This window comes from Bombina bombina, chromosome 3 (assembly GCF_027579735.1).
Source record: "Bombina bombina isolate aBomBom1 chromosome 3, aBomBom1.pri, whole genome shotgun sequence".
In the NCBI taxonomy this organism is placed as follows: domain Eukaryota; kingdom Metazoa; phylum Chordata; class Amphibia; order Anura; family Bombinatoridae; genus Bombina; species Bombina bombina.
The window spans coordinates 707550630-707563557 of NC_069501.1; the positions used below are offsets into that span (position 1 = coordinate 707550630).

Consider the following 12928-nt stretch of genomic DNA (forward strand, 5'->3'; position numbering starts at 1 on the left):
ATCTTACTGGAATCTATGCCGTGGAACAGTGACACAGACCTTCAAGTTTGACAGATTGTAGCAGCGCTTCTGATATGGAATTGAGTGAAGAAAGCAGGCAGCGAAACTCGTCAACGCTGATTGCTTAAGGAGCTGTTAATATGAGTCTGGATAGGTTCGGAGAAAGACTCTCCCTTCTTCTCCAGACCCTTACATTCGTCAATGCTTTCACTGAGAGGCTGACAAGACTACTTAAAACTCCAGTCCCATACCGAAGAGTACTACCTTCCATAAGGAACTACTCCAAAATCTTCTGACACTTCTTTGTCAACCTCCTGTGATGAAAGGCAAAGAATGACTGGGGGATGAGAGAAGTGGGGGAGGTATTTAAACCTTTGGCTGGGGTGTCTTTGCCTCCTCCTGGTGGCCAGGTTCTGTATTTCCCACAAGAAAGTAATGAAGCTGTGGACTCTCCTCATATTAAGAAGGAAAATTTTTGTAAAAGTGCCCAAGAGTCACTTCACTTTCTCATTACTCCTCATCAAGGAAGCAAAAGAAAATGACTGAGGATCATGGGAAGTAAGAGGGATTTAAAGCTCTGGTGCGTTGGGGTGTCTTTCGCTTCCTCCTAGTGGTCAGGAGTGGAATATTCCCACACATGATGACTCGTGGTCTGTCACCATTTGATGAAAAAAACACATTTTTTAGTATCAATGGCTAGGCAATAGGAAAAAAGATCACAACCCTCACATCATATTTACCAACTTAATGAACATAATGGACACATTTTATTATAGTTTAAATTAGGCGTATTAAGTATTCTGTATTTTATATTTGATGCATTTAGTTTGGATTTACTTGCTTTCAGTTTTGTCCAATTTAAGTCAATTCTAAATATGTTAAAACTGTAATACATTCTAAATATACCAAATAAATGCAAAATGTAATAAATTAAATGTCAATAGATATACTCAAACAATTGTTATCATTGCCATGATTAGTGCAGATTTTATTATGCTCATTTATTTTTATCACAAAGCTTAAAGAACAATATGTATAGGGACTACCATTCTGGGCTGGCTTTAAGATGTTAAGCGCGGTCTTACTCTATTTCTGAGATTCTTATTGTATTTTGGATTGTAATGAAATAACTGATTTTACCCTTGAAGAAAGCATTCACTACTCGACTCTCTAGAATAACTCCTGTGTAAAGCAAAGGTACTACTGCTGCTGGTGGTTTCCTCTATCCTCAAAATGTAAGCTCTTTTGTATTACTGTGTATTGGATGGAAGCACGCCTAAAACTGAAATAACGCAGGTCAGTGCACATTGTAGTGGCAGATAAAACTGCTGGGGTAACTTCTCATTTAAGTTAAAACCTAAAATACTTTAAAGGGTCATATCTTCATTCCGAAGGGTCTTGATTTTGAATTTTGAATCTAAAAATAAAATAAACTGAATAACCAACCCTTTGCATCAATGAAACATGTCGTCTTACCTGCTCTTTTTCTGCCTTTATTTTGTCCAGTTCAAGTTTTAAACTTGAAATAGAAGCTGTTTGCATGGAAAAAGGAGAAAGGAAAGAGTCAGCCAAATCATTATGGACACCCTGAATATATTTGCAAGAATTGCTTCTATGTAAAATACCAAGATACAGGGAAAAGAAGGTGTATTATTGATATCTGTTCTGACTCATCTTAGTATAATGTATTGGGGAATACATTGATTAAATTTTTGACAAGACATACAAATTTGCAGAGAACCATAGGTGAGATGTACTGTAATGTTTTAATTTACTGATAAATCAATTTATCTAAATAGTTTACACATATTCCACCAATTGTAAATATGATTTTCTGCTCGACATAGGTAGAAACTGATCTAAAGCATTTTTTAATATCTATCTATCTAGATATCACCTTACTGTGATCAAATAGCCACATAACCACTAATTTGTATTTATTGAACTAAAATATTCAGAGATTTACTGTGACTCGGTAGCAAACCAAGGCACTAAAGTGCATAAACCTATAGGGAACAAACAAAAAAATCAATATATAAACAATTTTTGATAAAAATCCAACATACACAGAATAACTCTGGCCAACTAATATGGCTTAGTGGTTAACATTTTAAAGCTTTCAACAAGGTTGAAATAATGTAACCAAAAAACGATCACTCTTTAGTATCAAGGGTTCACCATAAGATCAGAATGAGTGCTTTTAGATACTAGTAATGAAATAGCTGATGTGGCAGAAGACTGGGGAATTTGAGGAAGAGAACAAAGAACCTGTACTGCAGCAGAAGTAGGTCAACTAACCAATTACTTCCTAGTCATGGTAGTGCCAGAATGATCACAACCTTGCTTGTGCCTTGAGGTCTTTTGGATCATATAAGGAATTAAAAAAACTATATGGAAGACAAATATTGGTCTGAATTCCCAAGGAATCACCATTGCACTCTGAAGTTTTTGAGTTTGGTCACTAATGAAAAGTAAGCCGAATCTGAAAATTGGATTTTAAATGAGATCCCTCTGAAATTGACCTGAATGTGGAAGAAAGCCTCTTTCGAAAGCAAAGAAAACTGACTTCAAACATTTATTGGAATATTGCTGTGGATATTATTCCTCTAAAAAAAATATTTATAACTTCCACCATGCAAAACATATGGACTACCTACTTTCCTCTATCCATGAAATATGGAATAACCTTGTGGGTTAGATCATCCTTTACAATATGACAAATATAGGGCATGTCTTTAAATTAGCTAACTGCCAAATTTGCATGCTTGTGCAGGAACATGCATTACAATGAGGATCAAACTAAAGTCAACCATTGAGCAATAGAAGAAAAAAATCATCATGTCAAATTATTTAAGGGGTGTCTGGGCTCTAGTAGTAGCTAGCACGTGTAAAGGGTCATATCTTCCTCCATCTGTATAAAAAAAAAAATTAAATAGCTAGAAACTGAACTAATGCCAACAGGAAGGGGACATAGATAAAATGCTTCTCCTTGATGTTTTCATACTTTAAGAATAGAGTGAAGCACAAGCTGCCCACAAGTCCTAAGTATAGTTCCACGTGAGCATGAGATAAATATACATAAGTATTTTTGCATTTAAATAAGTCTGAACCCTTCTTCAGAACTGGTTAAGCAGATAGATCCACCACATATTCTCGGAAGATTGACATATCGATTAAAAAGACATGCTATGACAGATGCTAAAATAGGATCTGGAGGAATTGATGGCAGTCAAATTACTTTAAGAGCTCATGATGCAAATTTTAAGAGCTCTTCCTAATTTAGTGTACAACTTTTTAAAAAAAAAAACCCATACATTTAAAAAGCCAAACTGCTTTATATTGGCAAACCACCTACCTTAAAGGGATATAAAATCCCAACATTTTCTTTTGTGATTCAGACAGGGTATACCATTTTAAGAAAGTTTTCAATTTACTTCTGTTATCAAATTTGCTTCCTTCCCATGATATTTTGTGTTTAAAAGATACCTAGGTAGGCATATAGAGCACTACATGGCAGGAAACAGTGCTGCCGTCTAGTGCTCTTGCAAATGGATAACATTCTTGTAGAAATGCTGCTATATAGTGCTCCAGAAATGGTCCGGCTCCTAAGCTTATGTCCCTGCTTTTCAGCAAAAGATACCAAGAGAACAAAGAAAACTTGATAATAGAAGTAAATTAGAAAGTTGCTGCCATGAAAGATTTTTTTTTGCGTTTCATATGCCTTTAACCTTCTCCCTCCTAATCCAAATAACCTGCACAACCACCACTGCGGTGTCTACATGTTACTACACTAATGTCTGGATTTCCACGGTTCTCTAAGCAGGCACAGCGTTTTAAAGCTTAAACCCCATGCAGAGTAAATGTTATCACTGAAACAGTGCAATCCCTTATCAGTAAAGTATTTGTAAAAAGTAATGCTTACCTGATAAATTAATTTCTTCTATGATACGACGAGTACACGGATTCATCCTTTACTTGTGGGATATTATCCTCCTGCTAACAGGAAGTGGCAAAGAGCACCACAGCAGAGCTGTCTATATAGCTCCTCCCTTAACTCCACCCCCAGTCATTCGACCGAAGGTACAGGAAGAAAAAGGAGAAACTAAAAGGTGCAGAGGTGACTGAAGTTTCAAATCAAAAAAATATAATCTGTCTTAAATTGACAGGGCGGGCCATGGACTCCTCGTATCATAGAAGAAATTAATTTATCAGGTAAGCATAAATTTACTTTTCTTCTATAAGATACGACGAGTCCACGGATTCATCCTTTACTTGTGGGATACAATACCAAAGCTACAGGACACGGATGAACGGGAGGGACAAGACAGATGGCTAAACAGAAGGCACCACTGCTTGAAGAACTTTTCTCCCAAAAATAGCCTCCGAAGAAGCAAAAGTATCACATTTGGAAAACGTATGAAGCGAAGACCAAGTCGCAGCCTTACAAATCTGTTCAACAGAAGCATCATTTTTAAAAGCCCATGTGGAAGCCACCGCTCTAGTAGAGTGAGCTGTAATTCTTTCAGGAGGCTGCTGTCCAGCAGTCTCGTATGCCAAACGGATGATGCTTTTCAGCCAAAAAGAAAGAGGTAGCCGTAGCTTTTTGCCCTCTACGTTTTCCAGAATAGACAACAAACAAAGAAGATGTTTGACGGAAATCTTTGGTCGCTTGCAAGTAAAACTTCAAAGCACGAACCACGTCCAAGTTGTGCAACAGACGCTCCTTCTTAGAGGAAGGATTAGGACACAGAGAAGGAACAACAATTTCCTGATTAATATTCTTATTAGTAACAACCTTAGGAAGGAATCCAGGTTTGGTACGCAAAACCACCTTATCAGCATGGAAAACAAGATAAGGCGAGTCGCATTGCAAGGCAGATAGTTAAGAAACTCTTTGAGCCGAAGAGATAGCAACTAAAAACAGAACTTTCCAAGATAGAAGCTTAATATCTATGGAATGCATAGGTTCAAACGGAACCCCTTGAAGAACTTTAAGAACTAAATTCAAACTCCATGGCGGAACAACAGGTTTAAACACAGGCTTGATTCTAACTAACTGTTTGGAAGCCATTGTGGAGTAATTTGTTTAAGATCTTGAGATCTAAAATTTGTCTGAAGGTTCCCTCTTTTTTGGGAACCACAAACAGATTGGAGTAAAACCCCTGCCCCTGTTCTGTTTTTGGAACTGGGCAGATTACTCCCATGGTATATACGCCTCTCTTTTTCTCTGGTTTACAGACAATTGAGAAAGATGGCATCTCCCCATTGGAGGAGAATCTTTGAAGTCTAGATGATACCCCTGGGTCACGATTTCTAAAGCCCAGGAGTCCTGAACGTCTCTTGCCCAAGCCTGAGCAAAGAGAGAAAGTCTGCCCCCTACTAGATCCGGTCCCGGATCGGGGGCTGCCCCTTCATACTGTCTTGGTGGCAGCAGTGGGCTTCTTGGCCTGTTTACCTTTGTTCCAAGTCTGGTTAGGTCTCCAGACTGACTTGGATTGAGCAAAATTCCCCTCCTGCTTTGCAGCAGAGGAGGAGGTAGAGGGATCACCTTTGAAGTTTCGAAAGGAACGAAAATTATTTTGTTTGGTCCTCATCTTATTTGTCTTATCCTGAGGAAGGGCATGGCCTTTTCCTCCAGTGATGTCTGAAATGATCTCTTTCAGTTCAGGCCCAGAACAGGGTCTTACCCTTGAAAGGAATGGCTAAAAGCTTAGATTTTGATGACGCGTCAGCAGACCAGGACTTAAGCCATAACGCTCTACGCACTAAAATGGCAAAATCTGAATTCTTTGCCGCTAGTTTAGCCAGTTGAAAAGCGGCATCTGTAATGAAAGAATTAGCTAGCTTGAGAGCCCTAATTCTATCCAGAATATCATCTAATGGGGTCTCAACCTGAAGAGCCTCCTCTAGAGCCTCAAACCAAAACGCAGCTGCAGTAGTTACAGGAACAATGCACGCTATAGGTTGCAGAAGAAAACCCTGATGAATAAATATTTTCTTTAGAAGACCCTCTAATTTTTTATCCATAGGATCTTTGAAAGCACAACTGTCCTCAATAGGTATAGTTGTACGCATAGCTAGGGTAGAAATAGCTCCCTCAACCTTAGGGACCGTCTGCCACGAATCCCGAATTATGTCTGATATGGGAAACATTTTCTTAAAAGTAGGAGGGGGAGAAAAGGGAATACCTGGTCTGTCCCACTCCTTTGTAACAATGTCCGAAATCCTCTTAGGGACCAGAAAAACATTAGTGTAAGTAGGAACCTCTAGATATCTATCAATTTTACACAATATCTCTGGTGGAATTACAATAGGGTCACAATCATCCAGAGTCGCTAAAACCTCCCTGAGTAACAAGCGGAGGTGTTCTAGCTTAAATTTAAAAGTCGTCATCTCTGAGTCTGTCTGAGGGAACATCTTTCCTGAATCAGAAATCTCTCCCTCAGACAGCAATTCCCTCACCCCCAACTCAGAACATTGTGAGGGTACATCGGAGATGGCTAATAAAGCGTCAGAGGGCTCAGCATTTACTCTCACACCGGACCTACTGCGCTTCCCCTGCAACCCAGGCAGCTTAGATAAAACCTCTGTGAGGGTAGTATTCATAACTGCGGCCATATCTTGCAGGGTGAAATAATTAGACGCACTAGAAGTACTTGGCGTCGCTTGTGTGGGCATTAATGGTTGTGACACTTGGGGAGAATTAGATGGCATAACCTGATTCCCTTTTGACTGAGAATCACCCTGTGACATACTTTTATCAGCTAAAATATGTTCTTTGCAATTTATTGCCCTTTCAGTGCATGAGGGACACATTTTAAGTGGGGGTTCCACAATGGCTTCCAAACACATTGAACATTGGCTTTCCTCAATGTTAGACATGTTAAACAGGCTAGTAATGACAACAAACAGGCTTGAAAACACTTTATTTAGTGAAAAAAAAAACAATCTTAAAAAAACGGTACTGCGCCTTTAAGAGAAAAAAAGCATACACGTTTTGCAAAACTGCTTTAAAATAATCAAATCGTTTAAATTTTTTGATATAAGATTCAAATTATGCAGCTAAGTTTGCCCCACAAGGAAAGGAACACTTAACCCTTACAGTAAAAACCGGATGATTAATAAACTTTTAAATCCGGAAAAACACCCCCTGCACCTCGCCACAGCCCTGCTGTGGCGCCTACCTGCCCTCAGGGATCCGGAAAAACAGGGTTAAAAGCTTTGATTTGGCCCAATACTCTCACAAGGGCCCACCGGAGTTGGAGCTTGCTGCTTGCCTGTCAAATACAACTGCGCAACTGAGGCGCAAAAATAGGCCCCGCCCATCTCACTTGATGTCTCTCAGCCCAAATGAACCGCACCAGAGTGGTCTCAAACTAGCCATGTGGGTTCTTAAACCCAAAAAAGAAGCCAAAATGTACCCTTTCAGTAAATCATCAACAACTTTCCTGATGAATAAATATTTTCTTGCCAAAAACGTTATCAGCACTCCAAGTTAAAAAAACGTTTGCCCACAAACATTCAAACTCAGTGTCAACCATTTTTCCATTTTTTCTCAGCCCCTATATGCAAGCTTAGTAATACCCCTCTTCTCTTAGGATTACTGCTTACCCTTACCCTCATGGGGATACTGTCAGCCAATTCTGAAATACCACATTCTCTCCAGAAAAAAATGACTGAACATACCTCACTGCTTATAGCATGAAAAACGTTCCTCACACTGAAGTTTCTTGTGGGAACTGCTCTGGATCTTAGTGACAAATGCTAAGATCATCAGCCTCCAGGCAGAAGTCTTCATCCATCTGCTGCATGAGAGAAAATAGTACACACCGGTACCATTTAAAATAAAAAAACTCTTGCTTGAAGAAAATAAAAACTAACATTTTATCACCTCTTTCACTTTACCCTTCCTAGTACTTAGAGTAGGCAAAGAGAATGACTGGGGGTGGAGTTAAGGGAGGAGCTATATAGACAGCTCTGCTGTGGTGCTCTTTGCCACTTCCTGTTAGCAGGAGGATAATATCCCACAAGTAAAGCATGAATCCGTGGACTCGTCGTATCTTATAGAAGAAATGGTTCTATTTAGAACTGATATGTCCAACATTTAGTGTTAGGAGTCTCTATACATATATACAAGATCCACTGAAAGAGTACGGTGTGCATGTGACTTATTTGAACGTATTATCAGTGCTACTGTGAAACCCAGAGGCAGAACTTTTTTTCACTTTCTGCAATGAGATTTTTTAAATGTAAAATTTTTCTGCAGCTTATTTTTTAAATAAAATTAAACAGCAACACTGGAGAATAATTGTAAAAGCTTCATAATATATTGCAGCAGTTGAAGATTGGATTGCAAATTAACATTTTTGTTTTGATCATAGGCTGACAGTAAACATTTTTTCACTCTCTATAAAAAAGCATGCTTAGATCATGATCTTATTTGCTTTCAGTCACATGTACAGTAACTGAAAAGTGCCATGTAACAGCCCACTGGGTGAAGAAAATGTGTTTAATGAGCATTCTACATCAAAGGGAAATAAACCTAAACCATGAAATGTGCATCTTAGTTGAATAGAAGCCTTTTCGCATTAGCAAACATGCTTCTAATAACCATTATCACCATTGCAATGCTAATCGCAACAGCTCTAAATGGTGTCACTGTGTTATTAGGTGAATATACAGTAGAACAAATCATATGTTTTCCATTTACATGAGAAACTGAACTGTCAGTATTCTATAAACAATATCCTGCCAAATGTCATGTACATAGCAGATGACTGTGTATATATCTTATTCTTCATGAATTGAAGTGAATTAGACAATAAATGTAAGTGATGATGCTGCTCCAGTACTAAACAGCTTTAAATGGAACAGCTTTGATCAGGGTATTACAGTATAAAGCTTTAAAATTAAAGGGACATTAAAGTCAAAATGAAACTTTCATGAATGAAATCAGGGCTTGACAGTTTTTTGTTGTTGAAATTTAATAGCGAGGAACACCTGCATTTAAACACCCGCCCTCATATGTCCATACAGACGAACACCTACATTTAAACACCCACCCTCATGTGTCCATACAGAGGAACACCTACATTTAAACACCCACCCTCATGTGTCCATACAGAGGAACACCTACATTTAAACACTTGCCCTCATGTGTCCATACAGAGGAACACCTACATTTAAACACCCACCCTCATGTGTCCATACAGAGGAACACCTACATTTAAACACCCGCCCTCATATGTCCATACAGACGAACACCTACATTTAAACACCCACCCTCATGTGTCCATACAGAGGAACACCTACATTTAAACACCCACCCTCATGTGTCCATACAGAGGAACACCTACATTTAAACACCCACCCTCATGTGTCCATACAGAGGAACACCTACATTTAAACACTTGCCCTCATGTGTCCATACAGAGGAACACCTACATTTAAACACCCACCCTCATGTGTCCATACAGAGGAACACCTACATTTAAACACCCACCCTCATGTGTCCATACAGAGGAACACCTACATTTAAACACCCACCCTCATGTGTCCATACAGAGGAACACCTACATTTAAACACTTGCCCTCATGTGTCCATACAGAGGAACATCTACATTTAAACACTTGCCCTCATGTGTCCATACAGAGGAACACCTACATTTAAACACCCGCCCTCATGTGTCCATACAGAGGAACACCTACATTTAAACACCCCCCCTCATGTGTCCCTACAGAGGAACACCTACATTTAAACACCCGCCCTCATGTGTCCATATAGAGGAACACCTACATTTAAACACCCGCCCTCATGTGTCCATACAGAGGAACACCTACATTTAAACACCCGCCCTCATGTGTCCCTACAGAGGAACACCTACATTTAAACACCCGCCCTCATGTGTCCATACAGAGGAACACCTACATTTAAACACCCGCCCTCATGTGTCCATACAGAGGAACACCTAATTTAAACACCCACCCTCATGTGTCCATACAGAGGAACACCTACATTTAAACACCCACCCTCATGTGTCCATACAGAGGAACACCTACATTTAAACACTTGCCCTCATGTGTCCATACAGAGGAACACCTACATTTAAACACCCGCCCTCATGTGTCCCTACAGAGGAACACCTACATTTAAACACCCGCCCTCATGTGTCCATATAGAGGAACACGTACATTTAAACACCCACCCTCATGTGTCCATACAGAGGAACACCCCCTAGACTTTAACACTCACCCTCATGTGTCCATAAAGAGGCTGGACTAAATAATACTGCAGTCTGAGAACAATACTACTCCATCTTAACTAAACAGTCTTTTATTTAATTGCAATATAAAAAAAATATTTAAATACAGAAAAAACAGAATGTCAATACCATTATTTTCACCATGCAAATTAATGAAAAGCATATTGACTGTTCCTACCTTCTAAGATGTCTGTTCATTGATCAGTGATAGGAAAAGAAGGGAAACAAAAATAAGTGTAAAAGTAAGAAAAACAGAAGAACAACAAAACAGTAAAGATAGATTTAAGAAACAATGGACAGCTTATAAAACACTTGTTTCGTTGTTCCTATTTATTCATATGTATTTACCAAATGGTTAATTTTGGTGGGCTTGTAAATTAACAGCATGCATGAGCATATGATCCTGGACTAAAAGAGCCATGATACCCACATGTTGAAACACTTGAAAGTGATTGGGCATAGCTGTAAAAAGATGACTAGAAAATGTCACCTAAACATCTCTATGTAAAAAAAAAGAAGATATTTTACCACAAAATTTCAAGTATTCACACCCCACTGTAAAGAGACTTGCAAGGGGGTGTGCATCTGGTATGTCCAGGCACAGTCATGTTATTTTCCTAATAAGTTTAAAGGGACAGTATACACCAATTGTCATATAACTGCATGTAATAGACACTACTATAAAGAATAATATGCACAGCTACCGATATAAAAATCCAGTATAAAACTGTTTAAAAACTTACTTAGAAGCTCCCAATTGAGCTTTTTTTTAAAAAGGCAGCTAGAACACCCACTGCAAGTGGGAAAAACAGACACAAACAGGAGCAAGCTGGAGAAGGTAGCTGACGGTATTCTCCTAAAACTTTGGGGCTTGGTTAGGAGTCTGAACATCAGAGCAATGTTATTTAAAAATAAGCAAAACTATAAAAAAACAAAACAAAAAAAAACCCTGTATGGGCAATATAAATCGATCATCTACAAAACATTTATGCAAAGAAAAATCGAGTGTATAAGGTCTCTTTAAGGAAGTCTGCTATGAAATCTCACAAGATTTTGGTACCATTATTAGATCACAGGAAAGCAAAGCATGATCTCATCACTGCTGATGCTGATTGACTATTGTTTTTTTGCTTTGTTTTTCATCTTGCAGCTGGACAGCAGCTAAAGTAAAACTGTTCACAGAGCACTTACTCTGGTGAGCTGAAGAAATTGTTAGGTAAAATATTTTCCTTTTTTACATAGAGACGCTCAGGTGAAATTTTCTAGTATGCTTTTTACAGTTATGCTGCATCAATTTCAAGTGAGTATTATGTTGTTCTGATACAAAAAAGCAAGAAAACTGACTTAGGGAAGATTATAGCACTGGAACTACGACTAGTTTTATGTATTATTGTGAAGTGTCTGAAGCAGGAATTAGTTTAGCTAAGCAAGTTTTGCTGTCCTGCTAAGGAAGGAAGCAGTAATTTTGCCAGAAGTGGCACTGAGCTCAGTGTGTTATAACCCCCGTTTGTTTCATACCAAGAAGTGATTTCACAGAGATACATAAACGCTCTAGTCTCATATTAATGATGCCGATTATTAAATATGCCTGAATATAAACTCTAGAGATGAGTAAAATTTCATAGCAAATGGGTGTTATTTATAACCCCCCCCTCAAAATGTCTAATCTAATGGAACATAATATAGTGACTGATTTACTTCCTTCCTTCTCTGCACAACCTACCTATTTCCTCCTTGCAATTCTCTATTTCAATTTGCAGTGTCTCTTCAATATTTTCCTTTTGACACTGTTCAGCTTGAATTTGTTCTTTCAAGAAAAGAATTTCAGCTTTAAGCTTCTCTTCAAGGTGGTCTGCAGCTGTCCTGACACTTATAATATTGTCACGGTATTTCAACACCAGCTCATGAAGTTCCTAAAAAGGACACACACACACAACATATAATGAGACTTACCTTAAATGAAAGGACCTTAAAGGGACATTAAACCCTAAATACCTTTTATAATTATAGTACTGAGGTTATTCCCCACCTCCCTCTAGTCATGGGTGCTGCCATGTTGAAATCTAGCTTTTACTGCATCCTAGTGGTGGTGTGTTTGTACATGTGCAGCGACTCTCCTTCAGATAGTTGCAGTAAAATGAATTATGTGTTTAATGTCCCTTTAATAAAAATCATATAATGCAATATATGTATATTCTATATAAAATAAAGTTTGTTCTGTATAAAAAAACAACAATTTATGTTTACCTGATGAATTATTTATTTTACGGTATTGAGAGTCCACTAGTCATTACTCCTTGGAATCCCACTCCTGGGCACTCAATTTTAAAGGGACATTCCATAAAAAATTTGAATGCAAAAAGATGAATTACATCTTTGAATAGAAACATATTTACAATATAAATGTATTGTAATACTTCTAGTAAAAGTTATCACTTCTTTAGTGTTAACATTTTTCTCTGCACGTGCATGTGACACAGCTAAATATTGTCAGTGCACCAGCATTTTAAATAGTGCAGCAGCTTAGAGCAGCAGTGGGGCTTGTATAACGCCAGCAATTAATAAATTGAGTCACTACCAGATGGTACAAGCACCTTAGGCTCTCTGAGCAAGTGCTGTGATTAAAATGCCAGTGCACGGTGCATACTTAAATACACATTGAAATA

General features: G+C 38.4%; 1 protein-coding gene across 1 annotated transcript in view; it reads right to left on the bottom strand.

The window, feature by feature from the left end:
* RABEP1 (rabaptin, RAB GTPase binding effector protein 1) overlaps positions 1–12928 on the bottom strand; it is a 371388-nt gene that overhangs the window by 41513 nt on the left and 316947 nt on the right. The window contains exons 14-15 of the mRNA XM_053707515.1: positions 11986–12175; positions 1477–1532 (exon numbers count right to left, since the gene is read on the bottom strand). Coding sequence (XP_053563490.1) covers positions 1477–1532; positions 11986–12175 — 246 coding nt within the window. The remainder of the gene's footprint in view (positions 1–1476; positions 1533–11985; positions 12176–12928) is intronic.